Genomic DNA, 26578 nt, shown 5'->3' with positions numbered 1-26578 from the left:
CCGGTAACAGTGATGGGATGGGAGGGAATGGCCTCAAATTATGGCACTGAGGGATGTGGTCACTGGGCATAGTGGGGATGTGCTGGTGGCTGGAATAGGTGATCTTAGCCATCTGTCCAACGTTAACGATCCCATGATTCTACGATTCTAAGAAGGCTGGCAGACCAGCCTCACTCCGCGCAAGGCCAACAACATGGCGGCCGGGGGGACGCAGCCAGGTTGCGAGGCGCATGAGCACGACGCCCCTTCCGGGGGGGGGGGGGAGCGCAGCGGCGTCGTGACGTCAGACGCGGTCCCCAGCAACGGCCGCACGTCGGCGGGCGCCGGCAACCCGGAAGCGGCGGGTAATAGGGACGGAGCGGCGCGTAGGGACCGGAGGGAAAGTAGTGCCACAGCGGCCCGGTGTTTGGTGGAGGAGCAGGGGAACGTCTCGTCTCGCGTGGCAACGGTGGCAGAGATGGCGGCGGACAAGACTGCGGGTGAGCGGGGGAACGGCCGTGGGCCCGGGCGGAGGGATACGCTCTGGTAACTGGTACGGAAAGGCCTGGAGGCTGTGGCCGCTGGAGGTGCAGCTAACAGGTGTGAGATCTCGGCCTTCAGTTTGTAACCATAAAAGTGACTTTGCAGGAGAGCTTTGTTTAAAACACTTGTTCGTTTTTGTTTTTCTACATGTGATGTAGAGGCATAGTGAAGTCTGTAGAGCTGCCCTGATGCTTCCCTAGGAAATACACCATGTAGCTGTGTAAGTGGCACGTTTCCTGGGCAGCTAACAGTGTCTTTCATTTATTGTTTGCTTACCTAAAGATGTGTCACATCAAGGTTCAGACCTCTGTGAGCACCATATTGCTTGTTTTACCTGCTTACCAGACAAAGGCGGTACCCAGTGCTGCGGCTTTGCCTGGCCCTACCGAGAGCTAAACCTGTGTATGTGGGGAGCTCCTGGTCAGGCTGAGCATTAGAAACGTCCCAAGGTTTGGATTCTCACATATCTGCATTGTTGTTGCTTATGCTGGTGTAACCTTGAGGCCTGGGGAGCAAGTAAAGCAGATAACCTATCTGTTAGCATGATGGTGGGAGGGAAAATGCATTTATTTCTTCATTGCTGTTAAAAAAGGTCCTTGAAAGTCAGTGGGTTCTCTACCACAAATATTAAGGAGTCAGATCTATTACGTGGTTAGTATGAGGAGAGATGCTTCTTGTTCCTTTCCTCTCTGTCTGTGAGAAAACTGTGGCACATCAAAGCTTTTTGAACTTTTCTGATGTTTTTTTTCTCTCTCCTTATGGAAAAGGTTCCACTGGTGAATGCATTATCACAGAATGACCCGGGTTGGAAGGGACCTTAAGGATCATGTAGTTCCAACCCCCCTGCCTGGCAGGGCCACCAAACATACACATTTACTAGATCAGGTTGCCCAGGGCCCCGTCCAACCTGGTCTTGAACACCTCCAAGGACGGGGCATCCACAACCTCCCTGGGCAGCCTGTTCCAGGGCCTAACCACTCTCCTAGTGAAGAACTTCCCCCTAACATCCAACCTAAATCTTCCCTCTTTTAACTTAAAACCATTTCCCCGTGTCCTGCTATTGTCAGCCCTTTCGAAGAGTTTACTCCCCTCCTGGGAGTAAGTTCCCTTCAGGTACTGAAAGGCTGCAATGAGGTCACCCCGCAACCTTCTCTTTTCTAGGCTGAACAAACCCAACTCCCTCAGCCTGTCCTCATAGGGGAGGTGCTCCAGCCCCCTGATCATCTTTGTGGCCCTCCTCTGGACCCTTTCCAAAATCTCCATGTCTTTTTTGTACTGAGGGCTCCACACCTGGACACAGTACTCCAGATGGGGCCTCACAAGAGCAGAGTAGAGAGGGACAATCACCTCCCTGCCCCTGCTGACCACCCCAATTATGTGCAGTCAGATTTCACAGTAGGTGTGTGTAGTTCTGTAGCACCCTCAGAGTCCATCCCTCCCAAGTACTAGAATTGCTGTACCCTGAGTTTTGTCCATATCGCAGCCCATTGCGTTGTGACTCGCTGGTGAAAGATGGTTGAGTTTTAACATCTCAACTTCATGGGCATCATGATGCAGGGTGGAAGCCTCAGCAAGCAACAAATAGGTTCTTGCTGAAATGTATGATTGTGTAGGATGGTGGAAAGTGTTTCCCTGCAGCAAATGCAACCCAGGAACTGAATGGTGACTGTGTTTTGATCCTGCCATGGATATTACATCGGGAATGTCCCTAGGCCTGGTTATTATTGTTGTCCATCCTCGTAAATAAACTTCAAGTGTTTGTAGCCAGTGAGTAGTGGATGATTCAGGTGTGTTGGTGCTTATGGGGAGTGGATTTTGTAGTGGAGATCGTAGAGGAATGTTCTCATTTGTTTGGTGTGAAAACAAAGTTAGCAGAGTTTGCATTACATCCTTTCTTTCTAGGAAAAGACAGACATTGAATATACAGTGCCCACCAAACCCATTAACATGGCAAAATACGGGCTCAAGCAAAAGCCTTGTTGTGGAATTGAAGAATTAATTATCTGCAGCAGTGGAAGCCATGGCAGGTGTATAATCTTTGTTTCAAAAACACTACGTGAACATGTGAGTTGAGGTTTCTAGATACAAGCTGGTCTGGTGTGGCACTGGTTGTTCTGGTTTTCCCTCCAGTAGTTTTGAATTTTATTTCAAGGAAACTGAAGACAATTAAAACCATGTTAGATTACTGTACAACTGCTCAAACCATCAAAAACAAAACCTTACATGCTGGACTGGTCTTCATCTAGAAGGGAACATAGCAAAACTATAGTTGCAGCATTTTCTTAATGCTGTTCCCTACAAGCTGGCAGGAGGATCCTGAGAACGGGCACAAACAATGTTTTTTGAGCTGAATTACTTCTGTTGTGTTTACAAACTTTTCTATCATCCTTTGTCAGACCAAGGTGCTGAGAAGCACGATGGAGCTGGTACTTCAGGAATCACTGATCAGGAGAAGGAGTTGTCGAGCAGTGCATTACAAGCTTTTCTGGTAAGACACAGCCAAGCCCAAGCTTCTCTTCTACCACATAACTGCTAAACTGGTTTATAGAATTTTTTGTTCCCCAGTTTTCTTAGCATGGCGGAGAATGTATTAGCAAGTTATTATACTAAAATCAATGCTTGTATTACAAAGCCAGTGCATACATTTCCATAGAATCATAGAATCGTATCATAGAATGGCTTGGGTTGGATGGCACCTCAAGGTGAGCATAATATTCTTGAATAATTCATTCAGCAACATAAATTAGGGCTGTCTTGGGAAAGTTAGGAAAGATGTGTAACCCTCCTCTTCTGCCGGCCTGTGTTAGGCAGACATTAAGCAGGGGCTAAACTGGAACCCAGTCTGAAGATGAAGTGAGAAACAAACATAAAAAGGTGGGCCAGGAGTTAGACAGGCAGCTGCTCAGTGTATGTGTGATGGAGACAGATTGTGGAAACTGAGGAAATAAAGAATCTTAAAGCTTGATATAATGAAACCAAAAGAACAACAGTTTTTGTAGAAACATGTTTGTAATAGTTAACTATTCTATTTGTTCTTTTTCCATCAAATTCTTGTTCAGTTTTAGTTAGGACCTCAGCTTTAACTTGCTTCTCATACATACCAGTCTGCATGACAAATGGAGTTGGTGTGGAGCTGTTTACTTGTGTTGGTCAAGGAAATCCTACATTGCTCTCTAGACTCAGAGAGAGGAGGAGGCTGCCATTAAAAATTATTGACTTATGAGAGGATACAAAGTTTAAACTAATCCCTTTGTGATGCCTGCTGTTTCCAGGCGGGAAATTATGATGCCTGTTTGCAACACCTGAACACCCTTCAAGACATAAACAAAGATGACTACAAAATAACTTTGAATACTGCAGTTGCAGAGTTTTGTAAAAGTAACCAGACCACAACAGACAATTTGAGACAAACCCTGAACCAGCTGAAGAACCAGGTAATGCAACCACTGCATGAAAGTTTGATATGTAAGCACTGCTAATGGGGGATGGAATCTTCCAGTGAAATAGGAAGACACGTTTTGCCTCTTCCCTTTGTTAGCTTGTAACTGTTACTGCCCTATCTTTAGGCTCATTAGTACTTTTGGGCTATTTTTCTATAATAAACATTTGATGCTTTAACATCGTAAGTTTGGAAAGCTTAAGGATAAACAAGATTCAGTTCTGTGTGTTTTGGGTTTTTTTTCAGGTTCACTCTGCTGTTGAAGAAATGGATGGTTTAGATGATGTTGAAAATAGTATGCTTTACTACAATCAAGCTGTTATTTTGTATCATCTGCGTCAGTATACTGAAGCTATATCAGTTGGAGAGAAGCTGTACCAGTTTATAGAGCCTTTCGGTGTGTAGGCAGAAGAGTTTTGTTTGTGCAGTAACGAGGCAGAGTAAATGATCTTCCTCTGCTTATCAGAAAAGTGACTTGTAAATGTACATAATAGTAATAAAAAAAGACAGGCATAGGAATGATGAGTAATCTTTACTTACAAGGACAGCGTTTGAATTTGGGTGGGAAGGTGCTTCAGAGACACTTAGCAGATGAGTATAACAAAACTAAAACGGATATTTGACAACTTCAGGAGGTATTTATGAACAGGGATGAAGTGTTTGTATGTGTGGGTCTCAACAAATCCAGTAAGTATAATGCTGTTTCTCCCTCAGTTCTCAGTATGCCTGTGTGGAGCTTACTCTGTGAAACCAGCCATGCAGAGATGTGTTTGTATGGAATCCTTAAGTTCTGTAAGATTCTGTATAGGCTTATGGCCCATCAGTCTCTTTAGACGCTGGATCCTTGGTGCCAGTGTGCTTAGATCAGTTCTCAAAATCAATGTGAAGTGATTTTTAAGCTGTCTCTGGTCTTTGCTTTCAGATGACATGGGTATGAAAGAATTACCTCTTTGTGTTAATATACTTGTCTGTGTGATGTAGGTGTCTGCATTTTTATCTTTTTTCTTATTTAGTATTTTGTTTTTTCTCATGATGTTGTATAGATGCACTTTGCAGCTTTTTTCTTAAATTGGTTTTCTAATTATTGCTTTTTTGTTCTGTGATTGTTTAGATAGGAAGGATCTTACAGTTCTAATACCGATCTACTTCTTTTGTTTGATACAGAGGAGAAGTTTGCCCAGGCTGTGTGCTTCCTGCTTGTGGACTTATACCTGCTGACTTACCAGGCTGAGAAGGCCTTGCATCTCCTTGCTGTCCTGGAAAAAATGATTTCACAGGGCAACAATAACAGCAAGAATGGAAAAAATGAGGTAAGCTTAAAATGGCATGAATGCCGCTGTCTTTACCAAAGGTATGTTTCTATTAAATCCAAATCTTTTAAAATAGTTCAGAATTTTAAAGCTGTTAAGATGTCTGTAACTTCAGACAACTGCCACATTTTAATAACCAAGTTAATTGTGTACAGTAGCTGTATGGTCTTTCCTTCCCACCCTTTTTGTGCCAAGAGCTAAGAAGTGTCCCAAGTCAGAGACTTATATTAGAAAGTCAGTTGTTTTTAGTGCCAAATATACTTGGTTATCTTTATGTGTCCCGGATGATGATTGTGTGATACTCTGTGTTTGAAATGTCAGTGAAATTAGTGCCACAGGGTGAGAAATCAAAAATTCCTTTAATGTAGAGTCTGGAAGTATGAGGCAGGCTTTCAAATGCAATCTTTGATATGTACCTTTTGGAAACTACTATAGAATGGGTAGTGGCTTGGAAGTGGAAAGTGGACATTTTTATCTTCTCCTGTTGATAAAATGTCACACTTAAGATAAAACTTTATTTGTGAGTATATAATAATTCTGCCAGAGGAAATATGGAGAAGACAATCAGGAGCATGCAAACTATATTTCTGAATAAGAGCATTCTTAGAATTCCTCAATACTGGATCAGATTAGCGTAATGCTAACCTTCATATAGAGCTCTGTACCTCATAGGCTGATGTCCTCCTTCTTTGGTTTTGATTGCAAAGCTTAAGTTACAAGTTTTTGGTGGAATATATGGACATTTTTGTATTTGTTTGTTTTTCTTTTAACATTATTGAATATCAATTTTCATCATTAAAAGAGATTGTTTTTACCAATCACCTTTTAAGTTCAGTTTACGGTTTCCTTCATAAGCTCCTAATGCTTTTTTATTTATTTCTGTTTTTTGTTTTCTTTTGACAGTCAGGTAATAATACAAATAAAGATTCATCCAATCAAAAAGCTGAAAGTGGAGCTTTAATAGAAGCTGCTAAATCTAAGATACATCAGGTGGGTGTGTGTGTGATTTGTACAAGAATATCCATTCAGTCTTCCTTAAAACTGAGAGCTGCCTGCCTCAAATCTAGCTCAGCATGAATTGTGATATTGTCATCTTCAATTTCATTTTGTAGGTCAGAAAAATGAATTTAACTGACCCTTTTTTTTAAGATCCATGTACAGGAGAAACTGACCTAAGAAAAATCCCAGTTTCAATACCTACGTCTTAACATAATTTTGTTAAATGGCATTTAGCTCTAATAATCTTACATCTGTTTGTCTGCAAGACAGTCTAAATCAGTGAGGTTTTATTTCCCAGTACTGCTCTTTGGGGAAATGAGTGAAGAAACAATATGCTTCACTATCACCTTTTGCTTATTGGTTGAACAGGTAACTGTCTGGGATTTACAAGTTAAATTATTTTAATTAATTTGTTGTTTTATGTGCTGATGTTTTGGTATTTGAACGTAGAGCTGTTGAATGTTGGCCAGTGAATAAAATGCACGTTTGCCTCTTGCAGATAGGAATTGTATAAATTTGTTGTTGATATTCTAAATAGAAATTCTTCCTTAGAAGAACCTTTTAAACAGACTTTCACTACCTATTTTACAATGTATATAGGAAATCTTATAATAAATCTCTAGGTATGGTCCATCTTGCAAACCTGCACAAGTTACTGTTTCTAATATAACGAATTTAATTTTAAACAGTATAAGGTGAGAGCCTATATCCAGATGAAGTCACTAAAAGCATGCAAAAGGGAGATCAAGTCTGTTATGAATACAGCTGGAAATGTAAGTATTCTTAAAGCTATTGTTTTTGTAATCTAGGTCTGTTCCCTATCTTAAAACTGGATTTGGTAACTTACTTTACAAGGAAAGGTCTTCCTGAGGATGGATGTCTGAAATAGTGCTGTGTACAATCAGTTGGGTTTGTAATCTCTTTTCTCTAAGTGTATTTGATGTAGGACTTCGAATTGCTCGAAAGGTTGCACTTTGTTGTTAACAATTTAAAGTAATAGCAATGCAATGCTGTGTGCAATAGAGTGGTTAAGGGTGGCTTATAATTTGGGCAGGGTAAAGTAAGTTTTAGTTGGCCATTAATGCTCAGGGAAATAAAATTTTTGGATGTCATTACTGAGTAAAACCACTTGAGAAAGATTAATTTGGGAGTTTTCAGTATTTGGGGGGGTTTTGCGTGTTGTCTTTTTTGGGGTAGTTGTTGTAGTTTGTTGGAGGCTTATCTCTTACTAGAAAGCGGTTTCTTCTTTTGTGTAGGAGTTCTCAACTCAGAGTTGTGTGTACCATGCCATGTATATTCTGCATTAACTGAGGATCAGGGAGTAGGAGGAGAGCACTTGCCTTTTGTTGCCAGTCTCAACAGGTGCTGGTTTGACGGAAGTCTTTCTGGGTCGTGATGTGTCTTTTGGCAGGCCAGGAAAACCACAGCTCAGGAGGAAGTTGTTGAGCTCCACAGGGAGGGAAGCATGGAGGGGAATGTATTAGGAAGCAGGTTGGAGAAAGATCCTCTTGAAACAAAAGGGAGATCCTCTGTACTTTGCCACTGCTGTGGCAGAGTTCTTTAGCACAGTATTTGGTTTTGAAGCAGAAACAAAACAAAAAACTAGTTCTGCTTTTCAGAAGAGGTTGAGTGTTCAATGAAGAAATGTTACTTTGTTAAATCACTAGGGGCTAAGCCCATGTATTCTTAAAGTGGCAGCAGGGTCAAGCATTAGAAATTGTTTCTTAAAAAAACAAAAAAAAGAGATAATTAACTATTGTTCTCTTCTTCACAGTCAGCTCCTTCTCTCTTTCTTAAGAGCAATTTTGAATATTTGAGAGGCAATTACCGTAAAGCAGTCAAACTTTTAAACAGTGCAAACATTGCTGAACATCCAGGCTTCATGAAAACAGGTAAAATAAAATAGAAAGCCTTCATCCTGCAAGTACTTACATATGTGGTACAAATAGGACTATTTGTACTACTATCGTTGATACTAACTTTAAAGGCATTAATGATTACTTAAAGCAGCAGGCCCTAAGCATCATGGATTTATATCCTGAGTACGTGTTCCTTTTTATTGGTGCACTCCTTCAATTAACAAAGCTGTGGCTTTCATTGAATGGTCATTTAAACAACGTGGCAACTAAGAAAATGGATTTCTGGAAGTCCTTCCTGTACCATTTATAGGAAGTTTTATTTTCAAATTACACTTTTTTTGCACAAGCAACAGTAGAATGTTCACTTAATGATCTTCCTAGGTTACTATTAAAGTAACATCAGGCTAATTAGTTTGGAAATGGTCTGGTTTTTGGTTGCCGTAATATGTATATATTTAATTATTTTCTTTTTTTTTTTTTTTGTGGTATGTCTTTATTGAATATTATTTTTTAAACAGTGGTAACGCTGTAAAGCTTCAGTTATCAGCAGATAAGTCAAACGTTTATTTTTCTGCCATTGTGTGGAAGAAGCTTCTTCCAGTGTTAGTCTGAGCATGATATATTTCAGGAGGAGGGTATGTTTCCTGCCTGAATGGTGAGGTTAACAAGTTTGTTTATTTTATAAAACTTAGGTAGATAATGTCATTAAGGAATTTCCTTTTTACAAGAGCCATCTGTTGGAAAACTAGAAATGTTTATATACTCTAAATACAATGAAAAATTACAGATAAACTCACTTCAAGTTGCAATACGTCAAATTGGCTTTCTACCTGGGTGTCTTGGAACATGGTGCATAAGATCTGAAAGTCTTTGGTCTTTACCCATGGATCACTTTGGGCCAAGTGTCCAAGAGAAACAGAATGATAAACAGAAAGGCAGGTTGTTAAAATACTGGAGACAGTGATGTAACTTCATAATCCTTGAACATCTTGCTGACCCATGAGAGTGGTGGGGATGCTTTGTCAGCTCAGTGACTTTTTTCAGTTTATAAAAGTAGTCTTTTTCTGTTCTCTCAGGTGAATGCTTACGGTGCATGTTCTGGAACAATCTTGGCTGCATCCACTTTGCAATGGGAAAGCACAATTTAGGAATTTTTTACTTTAAAAAAGCCTTACAAGAAAATGATAATGCATGTGCACAGCTAGGAACAGGTAGTTCAGATCCAGGTAAGTCTTGTAAGAGATAAAAACAGGTGCTGGAAAAGGGATGGGTAAATAAAGAAAATAAATCTTGCAGACTTTCAGTACTTACCAATGAAATTCCTGTTCCATTTGTTTTGAAACTTATTCCTATTTTATATACATTATAAAAAGTTTTCTTGTTTTGAGTAGAAACACCCAAGTTTTTTTTCTCTCCCAAATTATTTCATGGTGAAGTAATAACTTATTCATTTCAGATTAGTTTAAAAACTAGTTCTTATCACACCTCTTGGTATTTTTGCTGTTTCTCCCTGCCCTTGTAGTCCTGCATAGTAGTGTGAAGGCAGAAAACATTTTCTGCTTCTTAACAGCAAAGTAGATTTCTTCTGGAACTTCTAAGACTGAAAAAGACATTCTCATAAATCTGGAATTCAGTGGTATTACATGACACTTAACTCAGGTGACAAAGTACATAAGTAGTTAACATCTAATTTACTTCAACCTTTATTGAAAATGTGATGGATTTATCTTGAGTACCAACTTTAGTGTGGAAAGAATTTGTTTACAGAAGGAATTTAGCTGATTTCAATAATGAAAGTCAGTTTTCGTGTTTTGGTTTGGTTGCTTTTTAGTTCCCACAGCCCCCTTCCTACTTCAGCTCTTGCCCCCTTACCATATTATGTTTTCAGCTCCCTCAGGCTGCACATCCAATATGATGTATCCTTTTGTGCAGGTAAGAAATTTTCAGGGAGACCCATGTGTACGCTGCTGACTAACAAACGATATGAGTTGCTCTACAATTGTGGAATTCAGCTCCTGCACATTGGGAGGCCCTTAGCTGCCTTTGAATGCCTGATTGAGGCTGTCCAGGTTTATCACTCGAACCCTCGTCTGTGGCTGAGAATAGCAGAATGTTGCATCGCTGCCAATAAAGGGGTAAGTAGATCTGCACATTCCTTCTGTTGATTGGTATTGTGAAATGCATGTGATCACAGAAAGGATGAAAAAATATATAGCCCAACTCAAGGTAATCTAAAGACCTGAGTATGTATCACCCCTAGGTCCAGGTGAATTCTTCTTATATATGTGTGTGCTTAACCTGAAGTTGCAACAAATGGAAGAAAACCAATGTTTGTATATTCTGTAGAAACAGTGCCTTGAGACCCAGCGTTAAATCAGCTCTTCTGAGTTCATAAAAATTTGAGTGGACTGTTTTAAAGGTTGCATGAGATAAAACAATTACATGTAGGTGGATGATATAGACCTGCTTCAGTAACGCTACAAGACTTTTGCTGGTAAAACTGGATGAGTACTATTTTTTTCACCTCTAAGACATTCCAAACCATAATCTGGAAGTAATCCTGAATTGGTTTGAAGCACTTTAGATTTCTGCAAGTCATCTGTCGGTTTCTCTTATTCTGTCTCAAGTAATTTTAGAAAGAAAAATAAAGATGTCATTTGGAGATAAACTTATGCTGTTATTAGTGAGGCACACCATTCTAATGGGAAGGCACCCCTTTCTGTAGAGAATGCTATCTACTTAGTATGTAGCTACTAGCACTAGTAGTTTGACTACTATCTTCTGATGTTTGAGCTTCCTACACTCATTTAATATAGGTAGCAATTCCATATAAATGATTTATGTAAATATGAACTTCACAACTAAATTTTGTCTTTGCATGTACAAAGGAATTAAACTTGTACAAAATCTTTTCCTTTGTACTAAATTAGTACTTGCAAGGATTTCTGTTCCTGGATTGCAGAGATAGCAAGATGAAGTTGGAGTCAGTGGCCAGTTTGAGCAGTATCCAAAGAAAGCAAGCCTGGCTGCTTGTGGGTTTGATGTTTGTTTTGAGGTCTGATGCACAAAAGCAACTGCAGTAGCTTTTGTTGCTGCTGCTTTGACAGGGAAAGGTTGTTTTTCTTCCTCAGCTTTTATTCCTGACTGTAATACCTCAGATTTCTGTATTTAGTCTCTAGGAATTGTTACAGTTCTGAAGTGATGAGGTTCTAGCTGAAATTTTAACAGGAGTAGTAGGAGAAAACCTAAAACTATCCTGTTGACATCCTGTGTCTGTAGCACAGGGCTGTTTTCTAAAGTGTAAGCTGTGACTAAGTGTGCTGCTGCTGTTCTGGCAGGTGAATAAGATCAGCTTTCCTTCTGCACCTGATATGGGCCAGCATAATAAAGCAAGAGGCATTACTTTTGGAGCAGCCCTCATATATATATTTGATGTTATTCTGTAGTTCTGGGTGCTTGGTTTTATAAAGCAGGGTGACTGCAGGAAGAACAACTTTCTTCACAGTAATTTCCTAATTTTCTGTGTCTATCCTACTGATAAGAAAGAATGTACCACTGATATCTCTATTGGGAAACTGAGTACAGGAGGCTTGTTGAGCATGGATTTTTGTGGCAAATTAAAAACAGAGCTAGGTTCCCATTTACAAGGACAGTGTTTAGAAGTCTGGGAAAGGGAAGGAAAGACAGAAGTGGTGCACATCTTTGCTTATTGCAAACCGGCTAAAAGTAGTTGATCGTGTCAGGTTCCAGAAGCCTGGCTTTCTTCCTCCTACAGTTGTTATGTTTTATGGGGATATCGGGGAGTCTGAATGTGAGCCACAAAGGCAGCTTGGTGTTACCTGAATTCATAATCTTATGAGGGAGAATGGATGCTGTTAACATTAAAGACAAAAGGGAAGTGGTTTTTAAAGGCGGACTTGTATTGTGACAAGTGAAGCCATGAAATCGAGTGTGTTTAATTTGACCTTTTAACTCCATTTGCAGTAATGGTCCTTGATATATTACTGTGCATTCATATTGATGTCCTGAACATCATACGGAAAGGTAAATTTGCTAAAGCAAATTCAAATTTGCTTTAATATTTTAGCTTATAAGGTATAGGTGGAAGACAGCATAATTTTTTTCCTTCCCATTGCAATTCTTCACTGACTGTACTTACCAGCAAAGCTGTTAAGATGGCTTATGGTTGTGGGCTGTTAGTGCTGCTAGTGAATATGGTACAGATAAAAGTCTTGGGGCTGATTATTAGTATACATTAGGTTTGATCCCCAGAACACCTGCAGTCAACAGTCCATTGAACTAGTAAATTTAGTGCAACTTTGCACTCATTATAGTTCAGCTTTGTGTTCCCCTTAGAACACCTTGAGATCAGTTTTTCATAGAACATCTTGAGTTCTCTGTAAGCAGGGAGAAAAGACAAAAGCAATAATGACAATTGTGATACTGTTTGGCAATCCATATAATTTATTTTCTTGATAACCTAACAATTCTTTTAATATGACTTGATTCATTGTTCCTCTGCTTTCCAAACAAAGGAGAAACTAGGTCAGTGGGCTATCAGACAAGCTGTCAGAAGGGATCTGTGAGAGCACTGTGTGCAGTAAAATCCCTGTGCAACACTAAGACAATAGAAGGTATCTGATCCTTCATGGTACCTAAACTTAAAACTGTATCTGTATAAACCAGTAACATTTACGTTGTAGCTGGGTTTGAAGACTTCAGTTCTCACCTTGCAAGACTCTCAACAGCTCGACTGCCTTGATATTTTAGTCTTCCTTTCTTTATTTTCCCCTTTTCTTTTCCCCCAGACGTCGGAACAAGAGACTAAAGGTCTTCCCAGCAAAAAGGGGATCGTGCAATCTATAGTAGGTCAAGGCTACCACCGTAAGATAGTCCTAGCGTCCCAATCAATACAGAATGTCATTTATAAGTAAGTATGTTTTTCATGGGCCTTTATTTTGTTATGATAACTTTAAGGATGCATGTTTGTTTATTGAGAGTCTTTTAAGCTGTCACAAAATAACTGTGTTCGTTTTGGAATACTTGTAATGAGAGAGATGTGTTTTAAAATGCTTAAGTCCTCCTGAATCATTTGGGTGCCTCCTCTGTAGCAACCAGCAGAGGGCTTAATTGTGTGCTTGTTGTAACTAAGAGAGCCACTAAAGCTTAAAATATACTTGTCTATCTAAAACTTGTGTTTCCAGATAGCTAATTCAGTCCTCTTTCTCTCATGTTAAAATACATATTTTTGGTAATCCACCCCAGAAAATTGCAGGTAGAATCTAGTTACTTTGACTTGCATCCAGGTCTCTCTGGATCTCTGCTTTTCCTTTTCAAGTACTAGGATCGGTACTCACCAGCTAACTTTGTGTCTCTTCCAGTGATGGGCAATCCTCAGCAATACCTGTAGCCAGCATGGAGTTTGCAGCCATTTGTTTAAGAAATGCCTTGCTGTTACTTCCAGAAGACCAGCAGGAGCCAAAGCAGGAAAATGGATCTAAAACTAATAATCAGCTAGGGGGAAATACAGAAAACAGTGAAAGCAGTGAAGCATGCAGGTAATCAGAATATTATAATTTTAATTACCTATAGACCTTTCTTTTTTTCCAAAGTAGCTCTAGCCTGGCAATCTGTACCTGCTGCCTGTTGTATTTTGGCCAGCAGAAGAGATAATGTGTATAAACGCTCTTAGCAGTTGGGGTACCCAAAGAAGTAGTTGAGATGCCTGTTGTTTTAACTGCTGCTAAACAAAATCCAGAGTTTATTCCTGTCATGAAACCACATTAATGAATGACACAGAGACATTCTTTATTATTATTTTTTTTCACTGACCATCTTTTTTTTTCCTGTGCTGCAAATGTTTTGTTTTCCCACACACCCCTGCAGTGCCTATTGATATTTCTCTAATTGTAAGTGAAGTTTCGCATTACAATGATTTTGTGTATGTGCACACGTGTGCCATATACGATTCAATATATAGATGTCTAGCAGCTCAGTTATAAAGATTTGTCTGTGATAAGATTTGACGTTCATCAGCCCTGTAACCCTTTCCTCTCAAGGACAGTCTATCCTGTCAAGTGATCAAATGGTCTATAAATCTGGGCTGCTTCTTTGGGCCCGGGCTGGTTTGTAGTTTGTCTACTTGGATGTTTGGTTTTTTTCTTGGTTGGTGTTTTTCTTTGTTGGACATTGTGAGCTGCCCAACTTCCCCTGATGAGCTGTATGCAACCTATTGAAATAAAGCTCCTCTGATTTAAGTGAGACTTTAAATTAATCTTATGGGGCCCAGTGAGAGGCACTGATGAAAACAAAATGGCAGCCCTTACCCAGCTGAGACCTACTGCTTGTTTTGCTTTGCTTTGTTTCTGTGGGGGTGAGGAAAGGAAATAATGCCCCTGTTCTTTAATACCTTCTGCTTTATAACCAGATGCTTCTTCAGTGTTAGAAGTCTCTGATATCTCCGTGATCATTCATCTCTTCAGAATACCCAGGAATGAGGCAGGCTGTTCTTGAATTTGCGTGTTACATTCTGAAAGGCTCTAACAGGATTTGTTCCCTCTGACAAGGGACCCTCTGTGAGAGAGCAGCAAAAGATAGAGGGCATTTGAAGAAAATCACATTAATTGAACAGGGTGATTTTGAAGCAAATCCCACTAATTGAACAGGCCGACTCTTGGGTATTTCCTTTTGTTATTCACTAGAAAACTATGAATACTTTCAGTGGTTAGGGGTATTTTTAAATGTTCTATCTGGCAAAGGAATGAGGTATCTGCGCTACAACAGTGCTGAGTATAAGTGGGAAGGTTCTGTGCTTGGTACGTGGACAGAACTTAGCTTCAGTTCAGATCTTTTTTGTCTCTTTATAAAGTACAGTGGTCTTTCTGCCAGGGTGCAGGTATTAACCTTTCTTCCTGCCTCTTCCTTTGGAAAGAGGTTTTCTGTTCACTTACTGGAGAGTGAAGTTGCCCGTGATTTAAAATAGAGTGAGGGTTTTGTTGTTGTTTGTTTTTTTCAGTACGATGCAGTGCAGTCATTTTGAAATATTAAAGGACAGCTATAAATCTAATGAAGGCTGCAGCACTTTGTAGGTTTTATCATTTATAAAATATATGCGTAATTACTGGGAGTAGCTGTTCTGCTGCTTTTCTTAGTGGCTGAAGGAAAAGAGGCTGCAAACAGATTTCTGCATCTCTGGAGTTTAAACTTCTTATACCACATGGAAGTTCAGAAATAGCTTCAGGCTGTGGAAAGTGGCATGGTTTGTTTGGTCTGTCAGTCAGATCCTTCCCAGCAAATGCCCCCATTCTTCTTTCTCAAACAGAATGATTATGGTAAGAGTATTTGCCTCAATTTTTGCTTAGCTTCATATCCCTGATTTCTAGGCTATGGAGTTTTTCTTTTTTTTTTTGCAGACTTTTTAAATGGGATGAGTAAATATTGATGCATATTATACTGTGAATTTGTACGTAATTTATAGTCACTCCTTGTAATTAATATTATCTTTTTATTCTAGCAATAAAAGTCACGAAGGGGATAAATTCATTGCAGCTCCACCTTCTTCACCTTTGAAGAAACAGGAATTAGAAAATTTAAGGCAAGTAAATAACAAAATAGCCACAAATTCACAACAAGGAGGGTTGCACTAAATATGTTGAAGTTTAAAGACAAATGTGAGGGTGCCAACTTATTACAGCCCTAATTAGACAACATAAATCTAAGCTGATGTGCTTGGCTTTGCTTTGATTGCACATCTGAGCTTTAAATTTCTTAGCATTGCAGTAATGCAATCATCCATTATATCATATGACTTTGACATTTAAGCTGTTGTTCCATGTTATGTGCAATATCTTCTGCACTAGGTGATGTGAGCCAGTGATGGCAAAGCAGAAAAACACCTTTTGGTTGTCAGCTTTTCCATCTGCAACAAATCCACAGTTTGCGTACAACAGTGAGATCACCCTTGTCCTGCCATTTGACTTCATATATTGATATGTTCATGCATATTGACTCCATGTCACAGAATAACATAAATTTGACTGCAATGCTTTTGTGTTTCCAAAGACCCTTAAGCTATTTGTTTAGCAGTCTAAGTGTCCTCCAAATAGAGTGACTCCAAATGAGTTATCCAAATGAGCGTGGTGTTATCTGGAACCCCTTTTCTCCAACAGGATTATCAGAGCTAATAGTACTAATTATTACAAGAGGCTGCTAATCTGCCGAAAGTCTCTTATAATGCTTGCACCACCTGTTAAAAAAGAAACCTGTTTTAAGTTTTCATTATGGACAAATTGTACACTAATTTCCCACTTAAATGCTTGGGTAAAACACTGTTCAAGCCTAACCACAGGTAACCCATGTTTTATAATGGCCAGCTCAACCTTTACTTTACTGCTTTGTGTGTAGCAAATCTACTTGGGGTCGTTTCAAGGCAATTCAAAGCAGTAATCTGAAGAAGCATAACTGAGACCTTCATTATTTATTCTGAAGTGGTGTAAGAGTGTATTACTTGAAACAGAAGGCATAGGATTAAAAACAGTGTACACAGTAATACGTAACAGTACTGAGTTGCTCACTGAGAAGCCAAGGGAGGAAGCTGAAATCCTTGTCCATTGGGGAAAGTTAAACTACTGAATGTTGGCAAGGATTGTCCTGAGGGTTTGGTGTCTGTGTGCTTCAGTTCTTCCACACTGCTGACAGTCACTGGATTGAAAAGTCTCCATTGATTCTGATACTGACATAGAGAACTTAAATATTTCAGTTTTTTAATGTAGTTTTGTACATCCTAATGAGAGTTTGAATGACTAATATTTGCTTATAACTTGTTCTCCATACAAGACTTCACGTGTATTGTTTGGTAGTTGTGCACAAATTGCTTGAACAGACTCTTCTTGTAATAGGCAGTAATGCAATAGTAAGGTTTTATAGTTAACAAGCAGAAGTTTGAGGACACCAAATGCTGCTAAGACTGTATGCTTTGGAAATAAAAACTCCAGAATTTCCTTCAGGGTTTTGGCTCGTTCTCTGAGTAGCTTTGCTTCCAGCCTCTAATATATGTCAGTGCACCAGAACTACCCAGTGCTATTGGGGCTTATGGAATTGTGGTAGCCCACGGTGCTACATTTGGAGACTCCTGTGTATTTTCTTGTAAAAGTGAGATGGGTAACAACAGCCCTTGGTGTAACTGTCTCCTCAGATTGTTCACGCAGTTTTGTGTGAACTTGAACATGATAACTTACCCTTCAAAGCTACTAGAGATAAAGGAATAGCTTGATCTGCTTCTTTATTCTGAATAGATTTTAACTGTGGGCCCATTTCATCATTTTTGTTCTTTGTTTTGACTCTTCCATCAGCCATCTCCAGTCCTCCGTTATGTTTTGCTTTATTTTATATTGCCTTGACGTTTTTGTGCCCCAGTGCTGTATACAGCATTCCAGGTGCATCAGTAGCATCACCACTGATTTCACAGATAGTAATGTAGGAACCACTGTCACTCACCAGCATACCTCATCCCTTCCTCCCTATGTTCCCAATGCTGCTGCATTTGTCCCCTTAAAGGTTGCTTTGTTCTGGTTGGCCCTGGCTCAATACAGAAATCTTACAATGATCCTCCATAGCTGCTTCACCCCCTTCTTCCTCACTGCGTGGTTCTGTGCCTTCTCCTCTGTGGTGGTGCTGAGTTCCCCCACTCAGTAAGCACCATCTGTATTCTGTACTTCATGTTTTGGTTTGTGTTGTCTGCATCGAAACAAAAAAAGCCAGGTGGTATATATCCACCACCGGGCCTAATTAGCTATTTAAAGTTATTTCAGATTAGTGATGTTTCTAACTGGTTTCGAGGTGCCATTTTTATGCCTTCCTGGTAAGTGGTGAAGGACTGGGTGATCTTTACTTTGCCTCTGCCCTGCGAAATGAGCTCAGCCAAATGTATCATTCAGGTTCTGTAAACTTGCAGCAAGTGTGGGCTGACAAATCTTGTTGCCTAGACCTACACAAGAGGTTGTTTGACATAATCTGGCGGTTTAAAAAAACATTTTTCTTTTTCCTAGTGCAAAGGCGGTTTTCTTTCAGGAATGCAGGGGCTCAGTAATGCTGGAAGTCTCCAGAGCTTAAAGACGACCTGCAGAGTTTTGTCAGAATTCTGACTGGGGTGAAAAACTAGTTTGTCTTTTCCCTTGTGGTGCAATTCTTCTGCTCTGATTAGCTGTCAGGTCTCCTGAGTGTTCCGTTCGCTTTGGCTGCTTCAACAATGAGTCCAAGTGCGCGAGGACGGCATTGGAAGGAATGTTCAATGTTTTCCTCTTCTTTAGATGGCTTTTGCTGAAGAGGTCTTAAAGGGATTAGATGGGAACGAGTCCTTAGAACAGAGGGATAGGTTTCCAACTTGATGGGCTTATTGTTGTATGGCTGGAGCGTGCCTTTTGTTCGCATATAGACTTTCAAAATTAAAAATGGTTTTAAAGTTCTGGTGGGTAGAAGACCTGTATTGACTGAAAGGGCAGGAGCAGCAGTGCAAGGTGTTTGGCTGGTGGGACAGCATCTCTGCTTGTTTAAAAGTCTTGCTTCCTTGGGGCAGAGAAGAAAGAGTCTGCTTAGAGGCAGGCCATTATTTTGGGATTTCCCCCCCCCTTCCCCACAGTCACAACCTTTCAGAAATATTTTAGGTTTGGGACTTGAGTTGGGGAAGCTTTCCTCTCTTTCTTGAAAGCTTTTGTATGTGTTCAGATTTGATGTGACATCTGGGCACGCTAAGAGGAAGTGGGGGGTAGGGAGAAACACTGGAGAAGTTTCTCCCCCTGCTTGTGCATAATTAAGGAGCATGCCTCCTGGGAACGGGGAATAAAGGCACCCCAGGCCCTGCCACGAATTACATGACTTACTGCGGGACTCAAAGTGGGCTTGACAGTTGCCAGAAGGGCAGTGGGTAGCAGCCTCCTCCAGGCTGCAAGGCCGGCTGCCCTGGGTTGGGAGCGGGGCAGGAGGACTGGGAGCAAAATGGGGCCCAGCAGAGAGAGGCCCATGTCCCAGGATGGGCTGACCCCACCAAGCGGTGCTGTGGGAGAGCCTGAGGAGCGGGGCCAGCCAGTACAACAGGAAGCTTGGCAGAATGGAGGCATCCCAATGTGGGACTGTTGTGTGAAGGTGGAGAATGGAAGTCATTTTTGTCACACAGACTGTTGTGTTTTGTGTGCTTTAGAAACAGGGAAGCCTGTTGCAGCCGTAGAATGCCACATCTGAAATCAGACTCCTGGCAGAGGAGGATTACAGCTCTGTGTAACACGGAACTGACAGTGCAGGATCCTCTGCTGTTTTATTGTCTCGCTGTGTACAGACGTTGTACAATACAAGAATGAAATATGTTACAATTTAATTGACAGCTACAATATGTCTGTAGTTCCAGGTGATTTATAGCATTGTGTGCTACAGAAAACTGCTCTCCTTTTCTGAAGGAGGAGGGAGGGCAGAGAAGTGCAAGTGAAGATCCAAGGTTTAACAAATAAAACGAGGGTGGGAAAGTTCCTGAGACAAACAGTGCTTTGGTGAGGTCCCTCTGTTATGGAGAACAGTGTTCTGAGAAGTGTAGTGAAGCTGTGAGGGGTCTGGAGCACAAGTCTTATGGGGAGCGGCTGAGGGAGCTGGGGTTGTTCAGTCTGGAGAAGAGGAGGCTCAGGGAAGACCTGATGGCTCTCTACAGCTGCCTGAAAGGAGGCTGTGGTAAAACACAATGTGTGCATCTCCTGATTGAGAGAACACGATTGAGGCCATAGATGAACACCAGCTCCTTGACTTCCCTCTTTGCTGTGAGGATGATATTGAAGGCTGAGGATTTATTTCTTCAGCACTTAAAAACTGTCTTTCATTTTAATAAGCTGAGGTCTTTGTATTTTGTGCTAGTGAATAATTTGTTCCTTCAGGTACTACTTTTAGAATAAAATGTACTAAATCTAACAAAATCTTTTTTGTGTTTTTTTGCTGCTAAATTACAGAGAATTATCTGTTATTATTAGCTATTATCTAGAGATTATATTGTTCTTAGTTTTTCTAGGTACATATAGGACTTCGGTAATTACAAATATTTGCCCTTGAATGTACAATAACTTCAACTGAGAGATAAATATTTAATGTAGTGGTGTTGTATGGTTTTTAAAATGAATATGTAGGTATACATTTATATATGAGCATTCATTTGACATCTTCATATATGAGGCAAATAGTTTTTTATTGCTTTTATTACGTGTAAATGAAGTCTGAACTGTTGCTGTGTGAAAGTAAATCTCCAGAATTACTAAGAATGTAGTGATGGGCAGCGTGCTCTTTGCTCCTGCTTCCAGTTCTTTTTGTACTCTGTGTAAGTAGTCTTCATCTGGATTTGCTGCACATCTATTAAGGAAGAAATTTCACAGCTGCATTTGAAATCACAGAATATTAACACATTGTCTTCCCCCTTTTCCCTTTTCCCTTTTCTCCTCCAGGTGCTCAATACTTGCCTGCAGTGCTTACGTGGCTCTGGCTCTGGGCGATAACCTTATGGCACTGAATCATGCAGATAAGCTCCTTCAGCAACCAAAGCTGTCCGGGTCTCTGAAGTAAGTTTGATGTCATTGTTCCTTTCTCTTTTCTGTTGGAGAGCCGTGAGCTGAAGCTTCTCGTGTCTGTAGTAACGATATTATTATGATGGTAGTAATGGTATTTGGCAAAACTGGCAACGTACGTGTGGAGAGCAATCTAACTCGTGCCAATTTTAACTGCTGGAGGCAGCATACTCTAGAAGGTTCTGTGTCAATTAATTTCTTTGTCTCCCTTCAAACTATGGTAGAAGCTCATCCTTTAGCGAGGATTAAAGCTGGACTTCAGAGGAGTTTGGAAGGTAATGTGTAGTTCAATGAAGGCAGTGTTCTTTTAATGCAAGAAATTCAAGACAAGAGTTGTTTGCAAAGACAGAGCCCTGTAACTTGGTGCCAAGAAGCAAAGCCTCTGTGCAGGCTGGAGCACTGAGTTGTTCCTCTTAAGTGACGTATAGGTTAGTTACATGTAAGAAGTTTCTCTTGTTTTAACAGATCTCACTTGCACAAGTTCTTTTGAGTGATGCTTTTTAATAACTCATTACAGTTAATTTGAAATGTATGTTATACAATCACATGCTCAACTTTTGTTTCAGATTAAAGCTTAGTTAAACTAACAGTGCTCTCAGTCAACAGGGCTCCAAAGCTTCTGAGTAGCTGAGCTACTGCTGTGTAGCATCAGCTTTGTTTAGTTCTTCTTTGGGAAGCTGTTTGTGCCCTATGGACAGGCCTGCAGATAGGTGGAGTCCTCAGGATCCTACCATGCAAATATCTTCGAGAATTCATTATTATTGGATGCTTACTTAACACCTCCAATTATGTGTCTTGGTATCCAAGGGGTGTTTGTGTAAGCATTCATTTGTAATTTCTTGGAAGGAAAGCCATACCCAAGTAATGAGCATCGGTCCCCGGGTATGAATTGGTTCTCAGAATTCACTGGTGTCAGAATGGAGCATTATGGCAATATTTACGAGCAAGCCAACTTTGTGTATATTTATTAAGTACTAGTTTTCAGATGCTCGAGTTAATGTCAGTTTCATTTACATAAGAGTAGTGAATTTTGAGGGTTGTCATGCTGGCACTTACACCTGACACTTTGCTGTTGTAGGTTTCTTGGGCATTTGTATGCAGCAGAAGCTCTCATCTCTCTTGATCGAATATCTGATGCCATCACTCACTTGAACCCTGAGAACGTCACTGATGTTTCCCTCGGGGTCTCCTCGAATGAACAGGATCAAGGTTAATGAATCCACACTTCATTAGGACTGGTTGTGCTACCAGTTGCCTTTCTGCTATGACTTTTATGTAAATACAGCAGTGATGAAGACACCTTGTTTTAAGACCATAGATTGTTTGGGGCTGGTTGGTTGGTTTGATTGTAGTGCTTCCAGTTGGTAACACTTGTGTTCTGGAGCAGGAAAATACACCGAGGGCCCACCCGTATGGCTAAGGCTACAGAAGCTCTGATCTCAGTAATGCCTGCAATTTGAACTTCAGTGTTCCTATCTGCTCTAGACCAGAATGTTTTTTTCCCCTTCAATGGCAGACCATGAGGGGAAGCAAATTTGTATCCGCTGATCTGTGACGGTGATTTTTGTAATGATCTTGATGAAGTTGTCAGAAAATGATGTTTTGTGATTGTTGGGTTTTTTGTTTTTTTCTTTGTAGGGTCTGACAAAGGAGAAAATGAGGCCATGGAGTCATGTAAGTAGCAGCCAGTATATTCAGCATTCAGCAGAGTGCAAGAACTTACGTGGGTGGTTCAGAATAGAAGTCTTAATAAAATGATAACTGAATTTATTTGCAGCTGGCAAGCAAACCCCCCAGTGTTATCCCAGCTCAGTCACATCTGCACGAACAATGATGCTGTTTAACCTGGGAAGTGCTTACTGCTTGCGGAGTGAATACGACAAAGCTCGAAAGTGCCTCCATCAGGTATGGAAGATGAACCTCAAGTGGCTTTAGGGACAGATGTGCTTCCTACAAAGTGCCATTTAGATCCCAGCAAATGCTGGTGATTTCATAGCTCAGGTGTTTCTATTGACTTTGTAGGTAAAACGTACTGGTCTATGGAAAGCTTGTGACGATCCTTGTTAACTTTGTATTCTGAACTTTGGAGCAGTGGAGGTTACCTTCACCTCTCAGCGGGAAGTTGCAGGCTGACTCAAGATGACAGACTCATATTGACAGAAGCGTACAGCAGATGGTGCTACTAATTAGAGTGAAGCAATCTTGCAAGGCAGACAATGTTTCAGTCTCTCCTTACAGGAATAAACCTAATAGAGTATATTGGTTTAAAAAATCTCGTGTTACAAAAGATTCCTTTTTGTTAGGCAAGGTGGTCAGGGTCTGCTCAGGGGCACTTTTTGCTGGACCTTTCTCTTAAGCACTTGTTCTCCCCACCCCTTCTGTTTCAATCAGGCTGCTTCACTGATCCACCCCAAGGAGATCCCCCCGGAGGCCATCCTGCTGGCCGTGTATCTGGAGTTACAGAATGGTAATCAGTTTATTCTTTTTCTTTTCCTGACATGAAAACAGCTAACCTGATGTGTAACCTGCAGTGTTGAATGCAACCTTTGGCATCTTTATCATCTTCCCTTGAAGACTACGACTAACACAGGCAAAGTTGTAGATCACATCCATAGCATTTTAAAATATTCTGTCAGCCCAGAGTTGGACTTGATGAGGAATAGAGCTGATCTCAGAGTTCTGCCTGGAATCTGGCTAACTTCAACTAAAAGGTGCTGTCTCCATTTTACACTGCTGCAAATCTACCTCTGGATCTGCGCGTCTCCACCCTCATCTCTGTGGAGCAATTGCTTGCAAACACGTGGGGTTTTCTTCCGCTTGAGTTTGTTTTTATGGCTTCATAGTAGTTTGTGTCTTGGTAGAGGATGTTGGTAGTTGGCTGGCAATTCCTGCTGCTAGGCCTGCACAACCCTCCTGCTCTTACATGCAGCTGACTTCCTGACCAGTTCTGACTGCTCAGAGCCCTGGGTTCCCTATGAGGGGTTCCCTTCAGGTGTCTTGTGTCACAGGGATGCGGGTGACCTGAGCATTTGTGTTCTGAATGGAGGCTTACAAAGTTCTCTTTACGAAGATGTGTCCAAATTGGAGTTCTGGAAATGTTTCTTTCTGTAACAAAGTGTGTGTTCAGTACTGTGCCCTTGTAGCCAAAAAGGCCAATGGCATACTGGGGTGTATTAAAAAGAGTGTGTCCAGCAGAGTGAGGGAGGTGATCCTCCCCCTCTACTCTGCCCTGGTGAGGCCTCATCTGGAATATTGTGTCCAGTTCTGGGCTCCCCAGTACAAAAAAGACAGGGATCTCTTGGAAAGAGTCCAGCGGAGGGCCACTAAGATGGTGAAGGGCCTGGAGCATCTCCCCTATGAGGAGAGACTTGGGGAACTGGGTCTGTTTAGCCTTGAGAAAAGAAGACTGAGAGGGGACTTGATCCAGGTTTATAAATACCTGAGGTGTAAGAGCCATAGTGGTGAGTCTGGTCTCTTTTCAGTAGTGCGTAGGGATAGGACTAGGGGTAATGGGATGAAACTACAGCATAGGAAGTTTCGCATGAATGTGCGGAAGAACTTCTTTACGGTGAGGGTGACAGAGCTGCACTCACAACAGAGCTGTCACTGCTGTTTTCAATTGCAGGTAACACTCAGCTGGCATTGCAGATCATCAAGAGGAATCAGCTTCTCCCTTCAGTGAAAACACTCTCAGACATGCGGAAGAAGCCCGTTTTCCAGCCGGTCCACTCACTCCAGCCCATTCAGATGCCGACTTTCACCGCGGTGCAGAGGAAGTGAGGAGCTGTAGAGCTCACTGCTGCCCTTCCTGGGAGGGCTGGGGATTTTGTATATTTTTTTAACCTCGGACATCTGCATACCCGGATTGGAGTGTGTTCCTTTATGTAAATTTTTAATAAAACACTTAAATGGCTCCAGTCCTGTCGTCCTGTTGGTAAAGGTTATTTTAGAATGGAACAGAGGTTGAGATCCGTTTCAAATGTGAACGGCCTTTTTTGTGGCAAATGGTGTGGTTAAGTAAGTGTGTAATATCTGCTGTGTGAAGGGATGAGATGGGAGGGCAGTAAATGTGAGGGAAACACTGTTGGTCTGAAGTTACGCTGATGCAGCAGTTGTGCAGTACGGTGCTGTGTGTTTTCACCTAGTGGGGAATGCTCATGGCTATGGCAGAGGCTGAGTGCAAAGGGGAATCTGTACCGAGTCCTGCAACCAGTGTGCATCTATTTTGATTTCTATCTATTTTCTCATTTTTTTTTTCTTGCCTTTTCTGCTCAGGCCAACATAAGACAGCAAAAATAACAATTGCTTATTTACTGTGAACATGAGTAAAGAGCTGAGGCATCCAACCTTAGGCCCTGACCCAGGGGGAAGTGAACCAGGGCTTGGCATGGCATGTCGCTATTTCCCCTGCCCCCTCCCTGCCCAGTCAGTGCTGTTGTGGCTGTTCTGAGCTACCCTGGGACAGTGGGGATCCCACCTTATCTATCTCCCCTGTGCTCACTGCAGACACTCTGCTTTGCCTCTGGCCCCCTCGGGGCACACACACCAGCAGGGAAGGTCCTAGAGCTGTGCTGCTGCTGGGGACGCGGAGCTTGAAAGTCCTGCTCAAAGGAATGTGTGTGAGCTGGCTGCAGTTGGGTACCAGGTGTCCCACGTTCACCCCCAAGATGTTTAACAGGGAAAAAAGCCACAGCAGCTGGAAATGGCACAGTGTCTACATGCATCTTTTCCTTCATGTGGGATAAAGGTTGAAGCAGTGCAGTAACACGCTTTGGCACAGCCTCTCCATTTGGGTAAACAGCAGCCCTGGGTCTTCCCGAGGCTGTCGGAGCTCTGAGCCAACGGGTACATCATATTTCTGCAGGTTGGTGTAGGAGTGGCACCACCGCTGTCCCCAGGTAGGGGGTATGAGGGAGCAGTTCGGGTCTATCAGTACCACCCTTTTATAAATCAGGGAGCCCCAGTGCCGAAGCATGGCTCATGTCAAAGCAGATTGACCGATTCAGTACAAAAAGGTCTGAGCCGCTCGCTGTGTGGTCCTGCGTCCTGAATGGAGAGGATTCTTCCTGGCCCTTCCCAGCCCCCCAAGGAATGCGGTGCATTCACATGCAAAACCGCAGTGCGCTGCCCGGCTCGGGGTGCAGCCCGTGACCCCCCCCCCCAACCCCTCCGCCCGCCCTGGGCTCTCATCGCAGCGCACGTTGTGAAGAGTGGCCCAAGCGAGTTGACTTGAGCCCAGTACCTGTCACCACCGCAGGAAGACACTGCATTGTGACTTACGCCTCTCCACAGCAACCCCTCATTCCTCCTCCCCTTGTATAGCTGTGCCTTCAAGCTCAGGTTTTCAATAGTATCCCAGCAGTACCACAGCAGCATCACCAGCCGCTGCCGGGCAGCTCACAGCCAGGAGAGGGCTTTTATTTTTCCTTTTGCATCATGACTTTGTATTGATGAATACAGAAAAACACAGACACGGATTTGCCATGAAAAAAAAAACAAAAAAAAACAACAACTCACATTTATTTGATTAAACAAAAATAAAATAAACTGCATAGGAACATTTTAAAGTCCAGAGAGACACTGACTTTGTTTTAAGGCTGCCAGTAGCTGATACATCATCTCCTTGCTACATCCTTCAGCCTTCCCCTATGGACCACAGAGATACATTCAGAAGCCTCCATTAACACAAAAAGTTCTAACGTTTTGCTTTACTTATCCTACGTAAAAGTTTGCGCATAACCTGTCACGCTTTTCCCTCACGCAACACTCAACACCCCACATCTCCCAACGTCGCCTTTTGTCCGAGCAGAAATGCGATGCCCTGTTTGGAGCACGGAGGTTCTTGTCACAGCCTGTTTC

At 41.6% G+C, this 26578-nt stretch overlaps 1 protein-coding gene across 2 annotated transcripts; it reads left to right on the top strand.

Annotated features, from left to right (window-relative positions):
• Positions 1 to 310: 310 nt before the first annotated feature.
• On the top strand, positions 311 to 24636 carry CNOT10 (CCR4-NOT transcription complex subunit 10). Of its 2 annotated transcripts, XM_015853992.3 has the most exons (19): positions 311 to 479; positions 2919 to 3010; positions 3795 to 3956; positions 4208 to 4358; positions 5126 to 5271; positions 6175 to 6261; positions 6960 to 7043; positions 8045 to 8162; positions 9206 to 9355; positions 10062 to 10264; positions 12938 to 13059; positions 13511 to 13687; positions 15643 to 15723; positions 20600 to 20713; positions 21798 to 21928; positions 22358 to 22393; positions 22497 to 22624; positions 23111 to 23186; positions 24345 to 24636. In XM_015853992.3, the coding sequence occupies exons 1-19, from the start codon at positions 458 to 460 to the stop codon at positions 24497 to 24499; spliced, it is 2235 nt and encodes a 744-aa protein (XP_015709478.2). In that variant the 5' UTR covers positions 311 to 457; the 3' UTR covers positions 24500 to 24636. The 2 variants fall into 2 exon arrangements, with proteins under 2 accessions (XP_015709478.2, XP_085394439.1); XM_085538313.1 differs by lacking the exon at positions 8045 to 8162.
• Positions 24637 to 26578: the final 1942 nt, after the last annotated feature.

The sequence above is a fragment of the Coturnix japonica genome, chromosome 2, assembly GCF_054131305.1.
Source record: "Coturnix japonica strain WE chromosome 2, WE-NBRP24, whole genome shotgun sequence".
Classification (NCBI taxonomy): domain Eukaryota; kingdom Metazoa; phylum Chordata; class Aves; order Galliformes; family Phasianidae; genus Coturnix; species Coturnix japonica.
The sequence above is the reverse complement of the archived record's forward strand: the minus strand, read 5'-3'. Positions and strand labels throughout refer to the sequence as shown.